Here is a 22,993-nt window from a genome sequence, read left to right on the forward strand (position 1 = left end):
CTGATCCATTTTTAATTTCATTAATAGCCTACACAATATCGGCTTCATTAATATCTATGTCTGATAAATATTCACTATTTTCATTCCTTATTTCTGTATCATTATCTTCATTATCAATTCTAGGGGGTAAATTCTCTTATCTTTCTGCTAATATGTTGCATATTTCCTTTTTTTAATTTGTTAATCTCCCTTCAATTCTTAGAGGTCCTATTTCTATTCTTCTTTTATTCATCTTTTTCGCATAAGAGTACAATAGTTAGCGGTTTTGCCTGATATTTACTAGGGTTTTTTCTTCCAAGTCCCATGTTTCATTTTTTTAAAATTGTATAATCTTTTGTTCTGCATTTTTTATCTTACTTTTTGGTTCCATCACTTTCCATGCATTCTTTTCTTTTGCAAGACCTTTTTTCCACTTTCTGATTTTCTGGAACAAGATCCTTCTGTCTCTTGGTATGCATGGCTGATGTTTACTTTTCTTCTTCGGTATATATTTATCAACTATTTTCTCTAATATTTTATATAATATATCCATATTTACCTGTATATCATCACTTATGAATATGTTATCCCAATCTTTAATTCTTCATTCATTTCTGACCATTTTATATTCTTACTATAGAAATTGAATTTTCCATATCCTTCCCACTTTTTCATCTCTTATCTCTGTTTTCACTTGCTTTGGGATGGAATGTTAATTCTGTGACATTGTGGTCTGAATTACTCTCAATATAAACTATTATTTCTTTAACATAATTCACCTCATTCACAAATACTAGGTCTAAAAGTGTTTTCCTTTCTTGTTGGAAGGTGATTTATTTGTTGAATGCTGTGTTCTAGTAGCATATCTAATAGCTTTTCGAATTGCCTCTTATCTTCTGCACTACCATTACTCTTTTTTTATATGTATAAATATAACCACAATCTCCTGTTCATTCTTTCCAATCTACGAAAGGAAAGTTAAAGTCTCTGGATAGCAGAATAGTCCAGTCTTTGTGATTTCTACATATATCATCCAATTTTTCTATTATTGTGTCAAACTCTTTAGTATTAGGGGGTCTGTTTATTACAATGTTCACTAATTTTTCAGATTCAAATTCTACCGCTATTAATTCACACTCTGAGTTACTATATTTCTCATATATTTTTCCTTGTTTTATGTCTCCCATATATTGCAGTTCCCCCTTGATTCCTATTTTTACTATCTGATCTATAAGTTTGGAACACCTTTATCTGACACACACATACACATACACACACAGAGATCAGTATGACTGTTGACATGTTTACACTTTGATCTTAAGTGCATGAAAAATATTAATTATGCCAAAATACATCAACTTACTGTTGACAAACTTTAGAATTTAAAATAAGCATGAGGATTTTGCAAACAAACAAGTAATAAATAAAGAATGAAAGAAAAGGAAAGGGAGATTAAATAGCTTTTTACAAGGAAGTCATTTAAACAAACAATCAAAGGATGCAGAAGCTGAATGCAGTCCCAGTGTGTTTATTATGGAGCAGAGTTACTTTTACAGTCGTAAAAAATCGTAAAAAGCAATTATCCCTTGAAAGGTATTTTACCGTAACAAAAATAAGTGATTTGGGTAAATGTAGTGTAAGTGAAAGAAAAGGGCGAATAATCATCCCAGCCCAGCTGGTAAGTCAGTAGGAGCAGACCCCCGTTTTCCCTCTCCTCTCTTCTCTATTGTTCCACTCAGTGCACCGAACACTGGCTCAAGTAAGATTATTTTTTCTTTTTTATTACTGTATTGCATTTGATTGTTTTTTTTTTATCATTGTTAAATTTATTGTGAATTAACATTTTATTTTTTTATGTGAACCGGTAGGTATTCTGCTTTTACTTACATATTATCATAGGAAAGATTTTACTGTCTCATCTTCTCCTCAACAAATCACAACGTATGTTAACTTAAAACAATTCATTCATTATTCCTCAAAAATATAAACACTCCTCCCTCTACCTCACATTAGCTGTGCATCACTGCAATGACGAATGATTTTGTTAATCTTTTAAGCTAAATTTTATTGTAAAAATCCTTTTTCTTTCATTTACCGGTACTAATTTGTTGAATATGATTAAACTATACTGTCTCACTCAGCACACCAAAAACTGGCTTAGTTAAGTCTTTCTTTTTATTGTTTCTGTATTTCATTTGTTTTCATATTTTATGATGGTTAAATCTGTGAAATTCCCTTTATGTGAAATGTTATTGCTTTTACATACTTACAGTAATATTTTAACTATCTTCTCCTTCTCTCATCAACATATCAATGCTCCCCCATTCCGTCTTTATTCAGCTGTGCATGACATCACGATTTTGTACATTTTTTATTCTAAATTTTATATTGAAATGCTTTATTTTATTAATGTTGTTGAATATGGTTATCATTAAACTATGTATAGTAAATGAAAAAATATGTTAATAGTTTTTCTTGTAAGGCGTAGTAGGCCATCAAATACAAGTATATAAATAAGATAATCAAGTATAAACAAGATAATCGGTCAGTTCAAAGTAGTATGAGCATTTGTCCTACAAACTATACGAAATTTTCTCAAATTTCATTTGACAACGGAATGTTCAACATAAACTTTCAACAAATGAGGTACTGCTGTATATAGTTTAATGATAACCATATTTGACAAAATAAATAAGAGAATAAAGCATTTCAATATAAAATTTAGCATAAAAGATGTACAAAATAGTACGTCACTGCAGAGTAACATCATGTCCAGCTGACTTCAGACTGAATGAGGGAGCCTTGATATGTTGAAGAGAGGAGAAGAGAGAGTTAAAATATTACTGTATGTATGTACATAAAAGCAATAAAAATTCACATAAAAAAGGTAATTTTACAATAAATTTAAAATAATGATAAAATATGAAAAAAATCGAATGCAGTGCAGAAACAAAGTCTTCAATGAGCCAGTGTTCAGTGCACCGAGTGAGATGGTATAAGTTTAACCGTATTCAACAAATTAGTAAATGAAAGAACAAATCTTTTTGCAATAAAATTAGCATAAAGGATTAACAAAATCATTTGTCATTGCGGTGATGAGCAGTTAACTTGAGATAGAGGGAGGGAGCATTTATATTTGAGGAATAATGAATGAATGTTTTTAAGTTATCATGCATCATGATATTGTTGAGGAGAGAAGAAGATACTAAAATCTTTACTACTATAATATGTATGTAAAACAAGGACCAATTCACATAAAAGAATTAAATGTTATTTCTCAATAAATTTAACATAATGATAAAACATGAAAACAATCAGATGCAATACATTAATAAGAAATAATCTTACTTGAGCCAGTGTTCGGTGTGCTGAGTGAGACAATAGAGAGGAGAGAAGAGGGAAGACAGGGGTCTGTTTCCTTCTGACTTACCAGCTGGGCTGAGATGATTATTCACTTGTTTCTTTCACTTGCACTCAATTTTGTTACGATAAAATACCTATCAAGTGACAATTGCTTTTTACGATTTTCTACCACTAAAAGTAACTCTGCTCCATAATAAACACGCTGGCACTGCGTTCAGCTTCTGCGTGCCTTTGATGGTTTGTTTCAACGACTTCCTCGTGAAAATGTATTTAATCTTTCCTTTTGCTTGCGTTCAATACTTATTACTTAGTACGTATTTGTTTACAAAATCGTCATGTTTATTTTAAATTTTATCATTCGCCAACCATAAGTTGATGTATTGTGGCATAAATATCTTTCATGCACTCAAGATCAAAGGTTGAACAAGTCAGCAATCTTACTAGTTGATTCTCTCTCTCTCTCTCTCTCTCTCTCTCTCTCTCTCTCTCTCTCTCTCTCTCTCTCTCTCTCTCTCTCTCTCTCTCTCTGACAAATTGGAACACATGCACCATTGATTCCTTTGATTATCCTTATAAAATGTGAATAAAATTGATTTTATCAACCTTTGTCTACTGTGACCATTTCGGTTTCCTCAAAGGGTTCCCATTTCTCCTCCCTCCATCCCCCAGCTGGCTATGCTCCATTTTCACTAAACAGTTCATAAAATCATACATGGAAACAAAATTTTAGAAAAATTTTACTTCATATAATGCACTGTTTTATTACTTTACACTCTTCATTTTACTCTTGAACACATTATTAATTGGAAAAAATATGATAAGGGGGACTTTTTGGGTTAGCTGGAATGAATGATCCTGATTCCCTTTATTTCTTATGGCAATAGTATTTGTTTCATATTTCGAACAAATCGTATTTCAAATAGCCTTCTGGAACGGATTAAGTTCTAATCTGAGGTACTACTGTACTTGTGAAGGACTTTGCCTCGGACTGGTTGGGAATGTTATCGTATGCTGATAAGTAGTAAGGGCTGGTTCCTCAGATCTTGCCTCCCTCTTTTCTATGGGGATTTTAAAGAAAAGGGAGCTGTGATGCTCCTTTGTCACAAAAGGAGTCGCCACAACCCAAAAGTCAGCTCTCCTATTCTTGCCACTGGACAAGTCGCATCTCTTTCCTCAACCCACTGTCAGAGTTATTGTCGGACTTGCAGAAAAAGTCCACAAACAATCTTCTGGTTCAGTCTACTGAGTAACCGAGAGAAGCCCCCTCCGTAGCTAAATCATTTTCTCCTCTGCTTCCTCAGCCCTTTTGTGGAGGAAGACAAAGGCCCCTGCCAAAACCTTGCACCAATCTTTGTCACCCTTCAAGGTCCATTGAGAAGTCTACTTTCAAGTCTGCCTCCAAGAAATGAGAATTTAGTCCTTCGCACCCCTGTAGGAGCCAGACTGCGCCTCTTTTGGGAGGAATGGAGCAGTAGAGGGGTTGGGACCTTAGGTAGTCAGGTGCTAAGGGAGGCTACTCCATTCCTTTCAAGGAGAAACCTCCCTTAACGAATCTCCAATCATGTTGAAGGCGTACTCAGAAGGCTCCAAGAAGTTTTTGGCCCTTTCTCAGGAGGTCAAGTCCCTTCTTCTCAAAGGGGCTGTAGAAGAAGTCAAGAATCACAACTCAGAAGGGCTCTACAACTGCCTCTTCTGTAGTCCCCAAATCATCACGGGGCTGAAGACTCATTCTGGATGTCACTGCCCTGAATTAGTTTGTTCTGAAGACAAAATTTTATATGAAGACAAAAGTCTTCTATCAGTCGGGACAACTGAGTGGTAACCCTGGATATGAGGGACACTTGAAATTTTATGTTCCCGTTACATCTGGCTTAGAAAGTTCCTGCGATTTGCATTTCAGGGCAGGGTCCTCCAGTTTTGGGCCTCATGCTTTGGCCTGTACAAAGCCCCACAAGTCTTCATATGATTCGCGCTCCTCTTGGCAAATGGCTTCATCGTCTAGCATAAACATCTGCCTCTATTTGGGTGACTGGAGAGGAAATGAAGACTCTTCGCTTGACAAAGGAGTTGGGCATTCTTATCAAAGACGAGAAATCACAAATTATTCCAATACAGGAGATTCCCTATTTAGAGTTGATCCTGAACTTGTGAACTTCTCTGGCTTTTCTTGCCCCCAAGAGTGTCTGCTCCTGTCTCCAAACTGTCTGAAAGTTCCTCTCCCTTCCATCTTGCTCAGCAGTTCAGTGGATGAATCTCTTGGGAACTTATGTCCTCCATGGAGCAGATAGTAAAGTTGGGCAGACTGCACATGAGACCTCTGCAGTTCTTTCTCATAGCAAACTGGAGCAGGAAGACCCAACCAGACTCTAATCTTCCCTATCATGTCAGAGGTCAAAGTGGACCTTCGTCTGTGTTAGTGCAAAGAAAGACTTAAGAGAGGGAATTCTCTTCTTGTGAACCCCGACCTAGATTTCTATTCCGATACATCAAATCTAGGTTGGGGAGCTCTTCTAGGTGGTCAAGAAGTTTCCAGGATGTGGTCGACACTTCAACGTCAAGGAACTGAAGACTATTCACCTGGGCCTCCAGTCCTTCTCGACTGTGGTATTCAGCAAGACAGTAGTAGTTCACGCAGACAACACCACTGCTCTGTCACACATCTGCAAACAAGGGGCCACCCACACTTTCTCTCTACGAGGCTGCGAAAGATCTCGTGTGGTCAGAGCAGAACTAGGTGACGATAATCACTCGCTTTATTCATGGCAGACTGAACGTCATCACATATGCTGAACTGTATGGGAAATTATAGGTGTCATCCTTTCCCTGCTCACATACATTACCATGAAGTTGGATGTTCCTGCTGGCAGGAACACTAGTCATGTTCCTGGGACAATGTTCCTCATCTAAGAGTGCACCCATGTAAAATTAGCCAAAGGTTTAAATACTCGTAGCAGCAAATCACAACTTCTTTTTCTCAAATGTAATCAGACCAAACCTATGAATCAAATTAAATCAAGAATTTTTAAAACTTGAAATGAATTTTTTCTTAAACCTGCAATATTGAAGTCTTACAGTCCTACCTCTAAAATACCCCATGTTTGTGCCTGAAGCTGAGAGGTAAAATATCTTAAAGCTAACTGATTAGTTTCAACAACCATACTAACTTGTGCTGAAAGGTATATTCATGTAAAAGACTGCATATCTAAGAAAAATGCATATTCATGTTAAAGACTGCGTATCTAAGAAAAATGCCTTTTTATCTAAAGTTGAAACATTTTTGCAAATGCACACAAGCTACAAGAATTTTATGTATGAATATTTGAAAAACTTCCAAATGAATAATAAATTTAAACATGCTTCTCATCAGTGAAAATTTGGTATTGACTTCTATTTTAGACAGAATGATTTTTAGTTACTTTTTTTTTTTTTTTTTGCAGCAATTGTGGAGTATATGCACATGCACTCAGATCCCAACTATAAGCCTCCGCCATCTGCAGTTTTGGTTTTGACCTCTACTAACTTTACTAAAACTATAAAATCTAATAACCTTATATTAGTAGAGTTTTATGCTCCCTGGTGCCGACATTGCAAAGCTGTAAGTAAGATTTTAAATCAAGTTTAGGGTGTTGAAATTACTAATTCAGTGCTTAATATTTAAGGTATTGATAGTAAGTTGGGAATTCTTGTTAGTATTTTTGTTTTACCTATGCTCATATTCCAGATGAAAGTACTGTAATTTTTTCAACGTGTATTATATTTTCTTAAATATTGTCATTATCATGTATTGAGCATCAGCATATATTTTTTATTAGTATAGTATATGTAATTGAATAAAATCACCATGGCAGTCTGAAGTATTTGATACAGTAAATCTTTTTCTAGAGTCTGAGTCATTGATTTTTCAAATTAGGTGCCAGTTATTTTTCTTTACTAGGAAAAAAATGAGATTTATCATTGAAGGTGTCCCAAGTCATTGCTATAATCAACCCTGTGATTTCTTATTTCTTGCAAAGCCAGTTGAAGAATGTTTTTTCTTGTTTTGTATAATGTTTCTTATCAAAATAACAGATAAAATAAGCACCAGAGTCAGGTAAAGGAGAAAATTATACTGCATTATTTTCTTCAATTTCAGTTGGAACCTGAGTTTGAAGGAGCTGCTCGAAGTCTTCTGCCGCACAACATCCCTCTAGCCAAAGTTGATGGTCCAGAAGAGAAATCTTTGGCTGATGAATACAGTGTACAAGGCTACCCAACACTGATTGTTAGTACTATAAATGTAGTATTTTAACTAGTTACGTCCAGTGTGTTTAATTGATGAGCTGGAAAAGTAAAGATTGTTGGGTATACTATAAGATTCGAGGAGAAAATTGTTCTCTTTTTGATGCATAGATGTGATTGCAATATTCAGTGAGTCTCCTCCAGATGCCTCTATCTTGTCTTTCCATTGCTTGAGCAGCTCCTTTCACAATTGATTTTGGCAAATGTTTAAAAGACAGATGCACTTTCTGACTCCAACGCTCCCCCATTTATCTAGGCCTGGGAAAGATTAAAAGCTTAATCATAGCTAAAAATAGTAATGCTAGACCAAAAATGACCAACTCGCAGCATACACAGATACAAAGGCAGTCCCCGGTTATCTGCGGACTCAGTTAATGGTGATCTGGTTTTATGGCGCATGTCTAGCGCCATAAAATCGGTGATTTATGGCGCCATAAGGGGCGGAGTTTCAGTTATTGGTGCCATAAGGTGCTGATAATAGAGTTATGGGCACCATAACATACCCACAGAGGTATCATTAACCCTTAAACGCCGACTGGACGTATTTTACGTCGACATTTTCTGTGTCTCGGGTGCCGACTGGACGTATTTTACGTTGACATACAAAAGTTTTTTTAAAAATTCGCGGAAAAATACTTTTAGGCCTACCAGCCGAAAACTCTTGAATCACGCGCCTTGGGGGATGCTGGGAGTAAAAAGTATCTGTGACACATCTAGGAAATTATTTCGTCACTTTGACATAATTTTTGTACCATTTTAAATTAGCCGTTACATGGAGTATTATATATGAAAATGTGCGCATTTTTATGTAGAATACAAAAAAAAAAAAAATACTCATAATTGTAGCTTTTTTCAGTTTTGAGATATTTTCATATAAATAACGGTAAGTGCCAAAATTTCAACCTTCTGTCAACTTTGACTCTACCGAAATGGTCGAAAAACGCAATTGTAAGCTAAAACTTATATTTTAGTAATATTCAATCATTTACCTTAATTTTGCAACTAATTGCAAGTCTCTAGCACAATATTTCGATTTATGGTGAATTTATGAAAAAACTTTTTCCTTACGTCCGCGCGGTAACTCTTCCGAAAAAAATCATACATGCGATTGTGGTAATGTTTGCACCATTTTAAATTAGCCGTTACATAAAGTTTTATATATGAAAATGTGTGCAATTTCATGCAAAATACAACTAAAAACAACTCATGGTTGTAGCTTTTATCAATTTTGAAATATTTTCATATAAAAAATGATAAGTGACAAATTTTCAACCTTCGGTCAAATTTGACTCTACCGAAATGGTCTAAAAACGCAATTGTAAGCTAAAACGCTTATATTCTAGTAATATTCAATCATTTACCTTAATTTTGCAACAAATTGGAAGTCTCTAGCACAATATTTCGATTTATGGTGAATTTATGAAAAAAATAACATTTTCTTTACGTCCGTGCGGTAACTCTAACGAAAAAATCATACGTGCGATTGTGGTAATGTTTGCACCATTTTAAATTAGCCGTTACATAAAGTTTTATATATGAAAATGTGCACAATTTTATGTAGAATACAACGAAAAATAATTGAAGGTTGTAGCTTTTCTCATTTTTGAAATATTTGCATATAAATCACGAAAAATAGAAAAAAAACCACGTTCGGTCAAATTTGACTACCGAAATGGTCGAAAAACGCAATTGTAAGCTAAAACTCTTACAGTCTAGTAATATTCAGTCATTTATCTTCATCTTGAAACAAATTCGAAGTCTCTAGCACAATATTTAGATTTATGGTGAATTTAAAAAAAAACTTTCCTTCCCTCCGCGCGCGGATTCTCCGCCACAAATCTCCGAAATGCGTATATCCCATTCTCGGAATATTTGCTCCGTTTCATATTAGGCATTTCATAGAGTTTTATATATGAAAATGTGTGCAATTTCATGTAGAATAAAACAAAAAATATTTGAAGGTTGTAGCTTTTCTTATTTCCGAAATAATTGCATATAAAAAAATATATATAAAAAAATTCGACATTCGGTCAACTTTAACTCGTCAGATATGGTTAAAAACTGCATTAGTAAGCTAATATTCTTACAGTATAGTAATATTCAATCATTTGTCTTCATTTTGAATGAAATTGGAAGTCTCTTGGACAATATTTAGATTTATGGTGAATTTTTGAAAAAAATATTTGGTTACGTCCGCACGTTACGAATTCATGTATTATTTTGTGATAATATTTTCTCTGTGTTGCTTTTATTGTTTTACAATGTGTTATATACCAAAATGATTGAAATTTAGTGTACATTACAACAAAAAAAAAAGTAACTTGGTACCTTTAACCGTTTCGCGCACAGCACGATTTGAATACAATTATATATGAAATTCGTTTTTGCGCTATCATATATCGCATTATTTATATATGATAATGATAATTTTTTTCATTTCTGATGGTTGCATACTAAACTTCAGCCAATGATAAAAAAAGGAGCCAAAAATGAACTCTTAATCTTTAAAACTAAGCGCGCTGTGATTTTTTGAAAAAAAATATTTTTTCCGCTTCCGCGCTCACTCTGAAACACCTCCGGGAGACATTTTTTTTTTTACCGCTTCGGCGTTTAAGGGTTAACCAAAAATCGGCGCCATAAATTGCTGAGTTTTGGTTAATGGTGGTTTTCACTTATCAGAACTCTGCCGAGAACGGAACCCCCACTGATAACCAGGGACTGCCTGTATACATTCACAAATACCACAAGGGACCAAAATAATGAAAGAGTTTAAAAACAGATGCATGAATGCACATGAATATATATACATTCACACGCCTTATCACTCGGTCTCCTGTGAGACATCCATATATGTACTTGTACACATACAGTGTACATCTCAAAGGAGACCATGAACGAGTGAAAAACCCAGGTGCGGAATTTTGAGTCATGGATGTGGCTCTAAATGGTCAGATAGGACGAGGACAGCAAGGACTATTAGGAAGATATTGTGAAAGGACTACGTATACAGCTAGTTGTCGACTTATGACTGCAATTGGTTGGTCATAAGACGATTTGGATGTAAATAGGCCCATTTTAATTTACCATTAGAAGAATAATATACTATCCTAGCCTACACTAGGGTAATCGGTACCATCTTTGCAAATAGGGTAGCCTAGCCTGTATACTTTATACATATATGGCATAGTAATTATTAATTTCAGCTAATACTCAAGGTTCAGTGCACATTGGCTTATGATAATTCAGTACGAAGAGAAATTGAATAACATTAACAAGTTAGCCTCGTGTATATGATGATGATATCATGGTACATATATCGTATACATATGAATACAGTAGCCTAGCCTACAGTATACTTCATATACGATATAATTTAGTAATTTATTAATATAAGCCAATTCTGGAGGTTCAAGGTATTCTGACTATGATATATCAGTAGAAAAAAATTGGACATGAAACTGGAATTGGATTCGGACTGACATCGGCATAATTGAGCGATGCTAGGCTGCTGTTGGCTACATATATTTATGAAATAAAACACAATGAATATGCACATAAGACTACCCCCAATTTTTCACTTAGAAATGTAGGTTTATAGGTATGTTTGCTGTATAAGACAACTCCAAATTCATTAAACTAAATAATAATTAAACTAAATAACAATATCAGCATAGGTTAGTGGGTACATAAAACTAAATTGGAATTATTATCGTGCTGAAAATGTATAAAGTCCGTATCTTAGGATTTTAAATGTTTGGCAAACTCACCATTACAAAAAAAGTACTTTTGTATTCCTTTAGGAAAAATTTAAACACCAGGACAAATTTGCAGCCCTTAGGAAAAATTTAAAATATCGGGACAAATGTGCAGCTCAACGCCTGCGATGTCACTGTTGGTGGAGTAGGAGTAATACTTGTTAGAAGTAGATCGGCACGAATGTATTCCTTTATAATGGGAAAGAACTCCAATATTAAGGGTAACTGGGGAACTATCGATATCACAAAACCCTTTATTTTTATTTTAAAATACTACCAAGGAAAACTGGCTTTTAGTAAACAACAAGGCTTGTAAGTCAAGCATGACTTGAAGTACGAAAAAAGGTTATGAGATGGAATGGAATATGAAACTTAGGCTTGAAGCCAAGCACTGGAATCTGATGAATTATTCAGTGCTAGAAACATGATTGTTTCATAAATAATAAAGTTAGACTACCTCGATTTACCCTATCAGTAACTTCAAATTGTCTATCAATGTTAAAAGGGCACTGTGTAGTAAATATCAGCAGAGTAATACCCATTGGAAGTAGATTCGAATGATTGTATTCCTTTAAAATTGTGAGGTCATTATGAAAAATACTAGTACAGTGGTACCTCGACATACGAAAGGGTCAACTTACGAAAAACTCGAGATACGAAAGCAAATACGAACAATTTTACAGCTCTACATACGAAAAGTTTTCAAGATACGAAAGGTTGTTGCTGTAAAGTCCCGAGATTCGCCTGGACCACCGAGAACAATTTTAAAACTCCCGCGCCGCCAACTGAGTAAACTCGCCACCATCCTCCCGCTCTACCATTGGTTCCTGATGCTAGTCACCCCATAAGGTCCTGCTCTCCTATTGGTCAGCATCTACCCCTTGTGCTTTAAGTATTCTATTGGTAAAAGGATGCTGTAAATTGAAAAACTTATTCATGCAATACATTTAATAAAAAATAAAACATTAGGTAAAGATAGAATAAAGAATAGAAATGAATGGTTATTATACTGTTTGGTAGTTTCAGTAGTTGAAGAGAGATAATGAAAATTTATGGCTTACTGTGTAAAGTGATTGCTTGGCGATCGTTCGATACTCGTAAGTGCTGGATGTAAACAGAAGTTTGGAAGCTTTTTTGTTTTTATTATAGTTAATGGTTACTTAATAATTATTTGAAATGAGTACATGCAATACATTTAATAAAAAAATTGTGAATTAGATATCATAAAATATAAAATAAATCAGACTGCCAACAAATAAATATTTTTAAGAATTCTTCTTCTGTTTTATTATTACGTTACATATACGTATGTTTCATTATAGCTGTCAGTAACTCGCTATCTCCATTAGGTAAAGATAGAATAAAGAATAGAAATGAATGGTTATTATACTGTTTGGTAGTTTCATTAGTTGAAGAGATATACTAATGAAAATTTATGGCTTACTGTGTGCTAGGAAAAATGATTGCTTGGCGATCGTTCGGTACTCGTAACTCGTAAGACGGGTAAGAGCTGAATGTAAACAATCGATTGGAAGGTTTTTTGTTAGTTTGTTTGTGTATTATAGTTAATGATTAATTAATAATTATTTGAAATGAGTACATACTGATTATTTATACATTTTATTGGCATATTCTAAGCTTTTAGCTTCTTAGGTTTAGATGTCAGAATCATAGACTAGGCTACAGTAGCAACCGCTAACATAGGCTAGGCTTATTGCTAAGGGACATATGCTAAAGTCCTAATACTATATGCAGTAAAAATGGGGTTGAACATTATATGCAGTTGAATATTGCTCAAGTATGTACAGTATTTTGCCTTATTGGAGTCATATTTCTTCCGTCGGATCGGCGTCGTGACCCTAGAACATGTGTTTTAGGCCTGGAAATATAATTTACTGGGGTGTTTTTGGAGGGCTTGGAACGGATTAGCCATTTTACATGTAAAATGTGGTCCAAGATACGAAAACTTCATGATACGTAGGGCGCCTCGGAACGGATTAATTTCGTATCTCGAGGTACTACTGTACAGTTCATAAAGGATATTTTATTTAAAACAAACTATTTTTAAAATAATTAAAATCCTATAAATTCATTATCATGTTCATCATCTGACATCAAAAGTAGCATCTTTTTATATACCGGTATCTTTAAGGCAATCATCGTATGAATATGAAGGGGTGTCAATTTCTCCTTCTTCCCACAAGTAGTCATCCTCCGTACCATCCAGTGAATTTGATATGCCACACTTCTTGTAACTTGATAACTATTGCATTCCATGCTTTTATGACGAAGTTGCACAAGACAACCAGCTGTGAAGCATGTATATTACCTCCTTTTGTAAAGGTTTTTTTGCCACCAACCATCCACTTGTTCCATTGATCTTGGATATGGTCTTTGAATGGTTTATTAAGACACACATCCAATTGTTGTATTGATGTGAATCAGCCAGGAATAACTGCTGCATCTGTGTTTATTCTTGCCAGCCATTTCTCTGTTTTGTCAGTTAATGAGCCCTGAACATATCCCACACCAATATCCTACGTTGTTTACTAAGAACATTTGATCTCTTACTCCATACATGATCAAGCATAGTTTAACCCCATCTTCATCCACACAGCCTTTTTCATGGACATGTACAAAAACTCCAACAGGGAACTTTATTTATTTTATTATTTTATTTTTTTCACCATTAGTTTTAGTTTGACACCATCTGCCATACACGATGGTACCACTGTAGAACTTTATTTTTCATGTCCTGTTGTTTTAATTAACACTGTTTTTACACCTTTTGTTTCTGGTTTTATTTCTAAACATATTGAAATTCATAGGGGTTTCAGCCATATTCCCAATGTTACATAAGGGATAGTAGTGTTTCTTGCATTGTCTTATTACATATCAATGGCAGTTGATTATTTTGATTCTTAGACCTTTTGGTAATTTCTGTGCAGTTTTTGTCTTTTGCCTCAATACCAGATTATTCCTTTCTATGAACCTAGTAGTACACCAAGATGCAGATGCCTTAAATCCTTTACTGGAATCTGTGTTTGATTTAGCCCACTTGAATGCACAAATACGTATAGTATTTCTTGTTATTACATCCAATTTGCCTATGTTCACGCCATGCACTGTGCTAAATCTTTTTCAAGTATCGGCACATTTTGCCCTTGGCATGCTGTTTAATTCATCTTCTTTTTGTCTCCAATCTCGGATCATCTTTTCTGTTACACAGTATTGGCATGCTGCAGTGCAGTTATTGTGTTCCTTCACAAATTTCACTGCTTTTGACTTGAACGAAGCTTCATACTTCCTCCTTTTATTCTTACAGATAGTTGGTTTGGCCATTTTCAACTTCAAGTGACTCCTGGCTTACAAATTGGATTTACAATAATCTTGTTTCTTCATGTGGCTGGAAAAGTAGACATATGCTGTGATTGGTCCAGGGATTAAAAGGATAAACCACTGTTTTGTTATTGAAAGCTTTAGGCATAACTTAGAAAATATGGAATGGATATTCTATTGTAACTACAAATCAGTATTTTTAGTTATTGCAGTTGTTTTGTTTACAGTGGCGATATCCCAAGAATAGACCTTCAAAAACCCCAAGATTAACAAATAATCCCAAAAAATATGCACACACTATTTGTGTGTGTTCATAATGTTTTATAATGTGTAGTACACAGATAAAGCATCATTGGTAGACAAATAAAAAAAAAAACAAATAGGAAAAATACAGGCATTCCCTGGTTATCTTGGAGGGATGACGATAAGTGAAAATTGCCATTAACTGAAACTCGATGATTTATGGCGCCATAATGGTGCTTATGCCGCTGATAACTGGTTATCGGCGCTGCGTTATAAGGCTCCTTTGGCGTCATAAGGCTCCTTTTGGCATCATAAGGCTCCTTAATGACGTCATAAGGCTCCTTAATGGCGTCATATGGTGCCATAAGGTTCCTTATGGCATCATAAGGTTCCTTATGGTGCCATAAGGTTGTGGCATCATAGGCGTCCGTATGGCACCATAAGGCTCCTTATGGTGTCGTAAGGCTCCTCATGGTGCCGATAACCAGAACTGCCCATTATGGCATCATAAAACTGGATTGCTGGTTTTAAAAGTTGTAGCTACTTTATTTAAATATAAATGTAGTAAATAAGGTACATGTGTGTTTTTGCCAGTTAACTATTGACAAAACTATTGACAATTCAGGGGTTAGCCTATCATTGAAAATCTTGGCAGGATTTAAGGTTTACTTCTCATACTTGCCCTATAAGTCTGACTCCATGTTTTGGGGGAAGTTTATTAGCCCTCTTACGCCGGAGCCCTAAAAATCAAAACGTCTCCCGTATGCCGGGCCTGGTTTGGAGTGAGCGCGGAAGTGGAAAAAATAATTTTTTCAAAAAATTACAGCGCGCGTACTTTTGAAGATTAAGAGTTCATTTTTGGCTCCTTTTTTTGTCATTGCCTGAAGTTTAGAATGCAACCATCAGAAATGAAAAATAATATCATTATCATATGTAAATAATGCGATATATGGTAGCGAAAAAAAAAAAATTCATACATAATTGTATTCAAATCACGCTGTGCAGAAAACGGTCAAAGCTAACCAGTTACTTTTTTTTGCGTTGTATTGTACACTAAATTGCGATCATTTTGATATATAATACATTGTAAAACAATAAAAGCAACACTGGAAAAATATTATCACAAAATGATGTACGAATTCGTAACGAGCGGACGTAAAAAATGTTATTTTCAAAATTCACCGTAATTCTAAATAATGTTCTAGAGACTTCCAATTTGTTTCAAAATTAAGACAAATGATTGAATATTACGATACTGTAAGAGTTTTAGATTAGAATTGCAGATTTCGACCATTTCGGACGAGTTAAATTTGACCGAATGTCGAAATTTTAATATATATATTTTTTTTTTATATGGATATTTTCGAAGATGGAAAAAGCTACAACCTTCAATTATTTTTTATTGTATTCTTCATGAATTTGCGCACATTTTGATATATGAAACTCTATAAAAAGGCTAATATGAAAAGGAGCAAATATTAGGATAATGCCATGTACGTATTTCGGAGACTTGCGGCCGCGAATCGGCGCGCGGAGTGAAGGTAAATATATTTTTCAAAAATTCACCATAAATCACAATATTGTTTTAGAGACTTCAAATTTGTTTCAAAATGAAGAAAAATGACAGAATATTACTAGGCCTTAAGAGTTTTAGCTTACAATTGCGTTTTTCAACTATTTCGGTAGAGTCAAATTTGACCGAACGTGGTTTTTTTTTATTTATCGTGATTTATATGCAAATATTTCGAAAAAAGAGAAAAGCTAACAAACCTTCAATCATTTTTAGTTGTATTCTACATGAAATTACGCACATTTTCATATATAAAACTTTATGTTACAGCTAATTTTAAATGGTGCAAACATTTCGACAATCGCACAAAAAAATTCTGATTTTTGTTTTTTCGGAAGTTACCGCGCGAACGTAATGTTTTTTTTTTTCATAAATTCACCATAAATCGAAATATTGTGCTAGAGACTTCCAAGTCGTTGCAAAATGAAGGTAAATGATTGAATATTACTAGAATATAAGAGTTTTAGCTTACAATTGCGTTTTTCGACCATTTCGGTAGAGTCAAAGTTTGACCGAAAGTTGAAATTTTTGCACTTAACGTTATTTATATGAAAATATTTCAAACTGATAAAAGCTACAACCATGTTGTGTTGTATTGTGCAGGAAATTGCGCACATTTCCATATATAAAACTTTATGTAACGGCAAATTTAAAAGGGTGCAAACATTAGGACAATCGCACGAAAAAATTTATCGGAAGAGTTATCGCACGAACGTAAGGAAAAAGTTTTTTCATAAATTCACCATAAATCGAAATATTGTGCTAGAGACGTCCAATTTGTTGCAAAATGAAGGCAAATGATTGAATATTACTATAATGTAAGAGTTTTAGCTTACAATTGCGTTTCTCGACCATTTCTGTAGAGTCAAAGTTGACCGAAGGTTGAAATTTTTGTTTTTGCACTTATCGTTATTTATATGAAAATATTTCAAACTGATAAAAGCTACAATCATGAGTATTTTTTAGTTGTATTGTGCATGAAATTGCGCACATTTTCATATATAATACTTCATGTAAAGGATAATTTAAAATGGTGCAATAATTATGTCAAAGTGACGAAATAATTTCCGAGATGTGTCACTGATACTTTTTAGTGCGATAAGAAAGAAATTCGCGCTTGCGCGCCTGCGTAGCGATTGTAAACAAAACAACGCCTTGATCCGTGAACTCCCAGCATCCCCCAAGGCGCGTGATACAAAAGTTTTCGGCTGGTAGGCCTATAAGTATTTTTCCGCGAATTTTTAAAAAAACTTTTTTGAGCCGACGTATGATACGTCCAATCGGCATACTGGAGACATTTTGACTCGACGTTTAATACGTCCAATCGGCGTAAGAGGGTTAAGGTTAAAAGTTTGTCTTATACGCATGCCGGCATATACGGTAGAATTGTACAGTGATGTGAAATGTCATTATGTTAGCGGTTTGTGAATAGTCAGTCAGTCATGTTTATGCAGAAGTTCTTATAAAAAATTTGCTTGCAGTAAGCATACGGAGGAAGATCAACAGATAGTGTTCTTAAATATAATTATTACCATGGCATCTTGATTGAAGCTGGTCAGTCTATTAAGTACTATTTTGAGAGATTTGATTATTTTCTACTTCCTAATAACTTTCTCCAAATGTTTTTTTTATATATAGAATTAACCAAAAAGTTTTAAATTATAGATTCATCTGTAACCCTCGCAGTTATGGTACCTGAAATCTTAAATTTTTTTTTCTAAAGACCAGTACTAATTACAAAATTCAAAGGAATTACTGCATTTCAACTCTTGAAGATAACTATTTTCATTTGGATATTTGAATGTACTACATACAAGTACATACTAGTTCTTGTTTCTTTGCCTATGCCAAGTAATGTTAGTTTATAAATTTTCTAAGGATTTGTTATTATATTAATAATGATTTAGAAAACTTTTTTCGTGTAAATTCTCAGTTGACTGACATTATCATTTCTTCCAAATCACAGGTATTCCGTAATGGAAGGTCATTCGAATTTAAGGGGAGAAGAGACCAAGCTGGTATGGTAGAATACATGAAAGAACAAGCAAAATTGCCATCGAAAGAAGTAAGAACACTACGAGAAGCACAGAACAATTTTGCTAGAACAGATGCTAATGTAATAGGCTATTTTACAGAGAAGAATGATATGTTTGAAGAATACATCGGGGCTGCAAATGAACTGAGAGGTAAGAATGGTAATGAGTGACATGTAGCATCATGCCTAATAGTTTGATGCAGAACATTTTTGATGGAGGGAGATATATTGATGTTTATAGATATTACAGATGACAATCATCATTATATTTTACTATACGTACGTACAGGCAGCCCATGCTCACTGTTGGTATTGGTTACCAGCATTTTGGTTTTACGGTGCTTGTACGATACAGTGGTACCTCGTTTGTCTAACGTTTCTTATGTCGAAATTTCTGTTTTGAAAAAAATTTTCGAGGAAATTTTGTATTGCTGTCAAACAAATGCTCATACTTTGAATTGATTATCTAGTTTATACTTGTATTCGACGGCCTACTGGGTCTTACAAGTTAAACTGTATTAATTTTTTTTTCATTTACAATATAGTTTAATGATATCAATATTCGACAAAATAAATAAAAGTATAAAGCATTTAACATAAAATATAGCTTTCAATTATACATTTAGCATAAAAGATGTATAAAATTGGACATAACCGCGGCGATGTCACGGCCTGCTGACTTAAACTGAATGAGGGAGCGTTGATATGATGAGGAGAGAAGGAGAAGAGTGAGTTAAAATATTACTGTACGTATGTAAAAGCAATAACAATTCACATAAAAAGGGAATTTCCCAATGAATTTAACGTAATGATAAATTATGATAACAGTCAAATGCAATATAGAAAAAAAAGAAGTCTTAATTGAGCCAGTGTTCGGTGCACCGAGTGAGACGGCCTAGTTGAGCAATATTGACAAAATAGTAAATGTAAGAACAAAGCTTTTCACAATAAAATTTAGCACAAATGATCAACAAAATTGTTCATCATTTCAGTGTTGCACAGCTAACTTGAGTAAGGGGGAGGGAGCATTTATATTTTTGAGGAATAATGAATGCATGATTATGAGTTATCGTGCATCGTGGTATTGTTAAGGGGAGAAAAGACAGTGAAATCTTTACTATAATATGTACGTAAAAGCAGTACCAATTCACATAAAAAATAAAATGTTATTTCACAATAAATTTAACAATGATAAAAATTAAAACAAATGCAATACAGTAAAAGAGAGAGAGAGAGAGAGAGAGAGAGAGAGAGAGAGAGAGAGAGAGAGAGAGAGAGGAGAGAGAGGAGAGTGGGAGAGAGAGAGAGAGAGAGACGAGAGATGAGATTGAGAGCGAGAGAGGAGAGAGAGAGAGAGAGAGAGAGAGAGAGAGAGAGAGAGAGAGAGAGAGAGCGTACTTGTTACAATATTTTAGTACTGTAAAAGTAACTCAGCTCTATGATAAAGAAACTGGCACCGCTTTCAGCTTCTGCATGCCTTTGATTGTTTGTTAAAACGGCTAACTTGTGAAAAGTTATTTTATCCCGTTCCTTTTCTTGCTTTCTTGACTTATTACTTGTTTGCAAAATCCTTATGTTTGTTTTAAAAAGTCTGCCGTTTGCCAACAGTACGTTGATGTATTGTGGCATAATTAATCTCTTTTGTGCACTTGAGATCCAAGTGTAAACATGCTGATTGCTCTCTCTCTCTCTCTCTCTCTCTCTCAGACACAATCGGACACACACAATATCGATTCCTTGGATTGTCTTTGTACCTAATGTGTGAATAAAATTTATTTTGTTATCAACCTTTGCATACTGCAAACAATTCGGTTTGCTCAAAGGGTTCCTGTCTCTCCTCCCTCCATCCCCCAGCCGGCCGGCGCCATTTTTACCAAACAGTTCGCAAATCGTACATAGGAAAAATAAACTATAGAAAATTTTACTTCATATAACGTACTGTGTTGGCTTGAACGAATTATCCTGATTTCCTTTTTTGGGAGGGGATATTTGTTTCATATTTTGAACAAATTGTACTTTGAACAGCCTTCTGGAACTGATTAAGTTTGAAGTACAAGGTACAGTCGGCCCTCGGTTAACGGCAGGGGTTCCGTTCTTGCCCGTCGACACAAGCGATTTTCGATGCTAAGCGATTTTAAAGCCTACAACTGCCGCACACCTTCTTTCAGAATACCAGACCAGTTAATAGAGGCCCTAGACCAGTCAAACGGCGCCGTAATCCTGCAATGGCGTAATAAGTAAAATTATATTTATACAGTATAGTACTATAGAATTTACTGTTCAGTACATTATAGTATATTATAAATAGTACAGGCAGTCCCTGGGTTACGACGGGTTCGGCTTACGACGTTCTGAGGTTACTACGCTTTTCAATTATATTTATCAGAAATTATTTCCCGGTGTATACAATGCATGTTCCAGGGTTGCAACACCTACAACGCTGATCTGGCAGAAGAAATATGACACCAAAAATGCAAAATAATAAATATTTGAAGGTTTGTTTTTATGAAAAATGCAATAGGAATGCAGTTTACATAGTTTTGAATGCACCCAAAGCATTAAAAGTAAGGTTTTCTTAGGATTTTTTTATGATGTTCCGGCTTACAACGATTTTCGGCTTACACCACTTCTCAAGAACGGAACCCCTGTTGTTACCCAGGGACTGCCTGTACTGTAAAGTGAAAAAACGCCTAGCTTTAATCCTTTGGGTGTCTAGAGTATGTAAAGATATAAGGTTTTATACAGTTTACAGGTAGCTGCAGTGTTAAGTTACGATAATCCGATTTTATGATATGAAAGAGCGAATTACAATAGCCTTACCTTATCCCATCTTCTAGTTACATAAGTTCAAAAACAGTAAAAGAGAATGATGAAAGTATGGTTTTAACATTATGCTCATTGCGTAAACATGTACAGCCATTAACAACCAAATGAGAAACAACTTTTTTTCTAACAGCATCCGTTTGTCTTGAATTTCAATCACCGTACTATAGTACACTAGTATTACCGTAATTGTTATAAATGACGTTATGTAGAATAGGACTGAGATATCATAATGTAATAACTTTATTCACTATAGATCAAAGATCAATATAGATCAAAGATCAATCGGGAAATATACTGTTAAACTTAAACCTAGTTATAGCTGAAGCTGAGAAACCTGTTCAAGCTGCTAATGACCATTATCGTGCATCGGCAACAAGGATAAAACTCCAGTAAACGTATGCCATCAAACACAACCATAGATAAAATTATTTTAATCAAAACTACTGTGCTTGAAAGAACACATTTTACTGTTGGTTTCACGCCAATATAAGATAAATAATGTCAAGTTCGTATTACGAATATGTAAAGGAAAATTGCGAACAGAATCACGTAATTTTTTTACTCGATAAACATGCTGCCAACTTAATCTGTTAATGAATAAAACAAGTTCACAATCACAACAAGACACATTTAAGTTAAATTTCCACCTAAAAACATGTCGTATAAGGAAAAATAACCTTGTCTCATATAAGTCAAGTGCAGTGGTACCGCGACATACGAAAGTCTCAACTTACGAAAAATTCAAGTTACGAAAGCAAATACGAAGATTTTTTTGGCTCTACATACGAAAATAGTTCAGGTTACGAAAGGTTGTTGCTGTAAAGTCCCGAGATTCACTCAGACTACCGATAACAATTTTAAAACTCGCGCGCCACCAACTGAGTAGACTCGCCACCATCCTCCCACTCTCCCATTGTTCCTGATACTAGTCACCGCCATAAGATCCTGCTCATGCGGTTGAGTGTGATCACTAAGGAATACGGCCGAAATCTGTCGACGATAGGCACCATCCTTAAGCAGAAGGATGCCATCAAAGCAGCTAGACCTTCCAAGGGCGTGACTATTTTGTCCAACAAGAGGAGCCACATGCATGATAAGATGGAGAGGCTGCTTCTTCTATGGATTGAGGACAAAGAAATCGCTGGGGATACGGTAACCGAGACAGCAATCTGCCAGAAGGCCAGCGCTATTTTCGCTGATCTGATTGCCCAGGCCGAAGATGACGGAGGAGAAGGGACATCGACAGCAACCCCAGACTTCAAGGCTTCTCATGGGTGGTTTGATAAATTCTGTAAATGGACTGGCATCCATTCGGTGGTAAAGAAATTGAAATTTTGTAAAAAAAAAAAAAAAAATAAAAATTAAATTAATTTCAAGTATTTTGTAAAGTTAAGTGTTTAACAGTTTTGTGCCATTTGTTAATATGTTTCGTAAAGTTTAGTCTATGTTTCCTGACATTTTTTAATGTGTTTCATGAAGTTAAGTGCACATACTAACAAGTTTTCTGCTGTTTGTCCTCCTCCTCTGTCGCCACTTTCGGAGATAGCCTCACTCGAAAGGTAAGGTTCCACATTTTACTACATACGTACGTATGTACGTACAGTA

At 34.8% G+C, this 22,993-nt stretch overlaps 1 protein-coding gene across 1 annotated transcript in view; it reads left to right on the forward strand.

Annotated features, from left to right (window-relative positions):
• LOC135217023 (protein disulfide-isomerase A4-like) overlaps positions 1-22,993 on the forward strand; it is a 63,451-nt gene that overhangs the window by 16,111 nt on the left and 24,347 nt on the right. The window contains exons 4-6 of the mRNA XM_064252606.1: positions 6,780-6,937; positions 7,475-7,603; positions 18,494-18,713. Of these exons, the coding sequence (XP_064108676.1) occupies positions 6,780-6,937; positions 7,475-7,603; positions 18,494-18,713 (507 nt within the window). The remainder of the gene's footprint in view (positions 1-6,779; positions 6,938-7,474; positions 7,604-18,493; positions 18,714-22,993) is intronic.

The sequence above is a fragment of the Macrobrachium nipponense genome, chromosome 19 (assembly GCF_015104395.2).
Source record: "Macrobrachium nipponense isolate FS-2020 chromosome 19, ASM1510439v2, whole genome shotgun sequence".
Classification (NCBI taxonomy): domain Eukaryota; kingdom Metazoa; phylum Arthropoda; class Malacostraca; order Decapoda; family Palaemonidae; genus Macrobrachium; species Macrobrachium nipponense.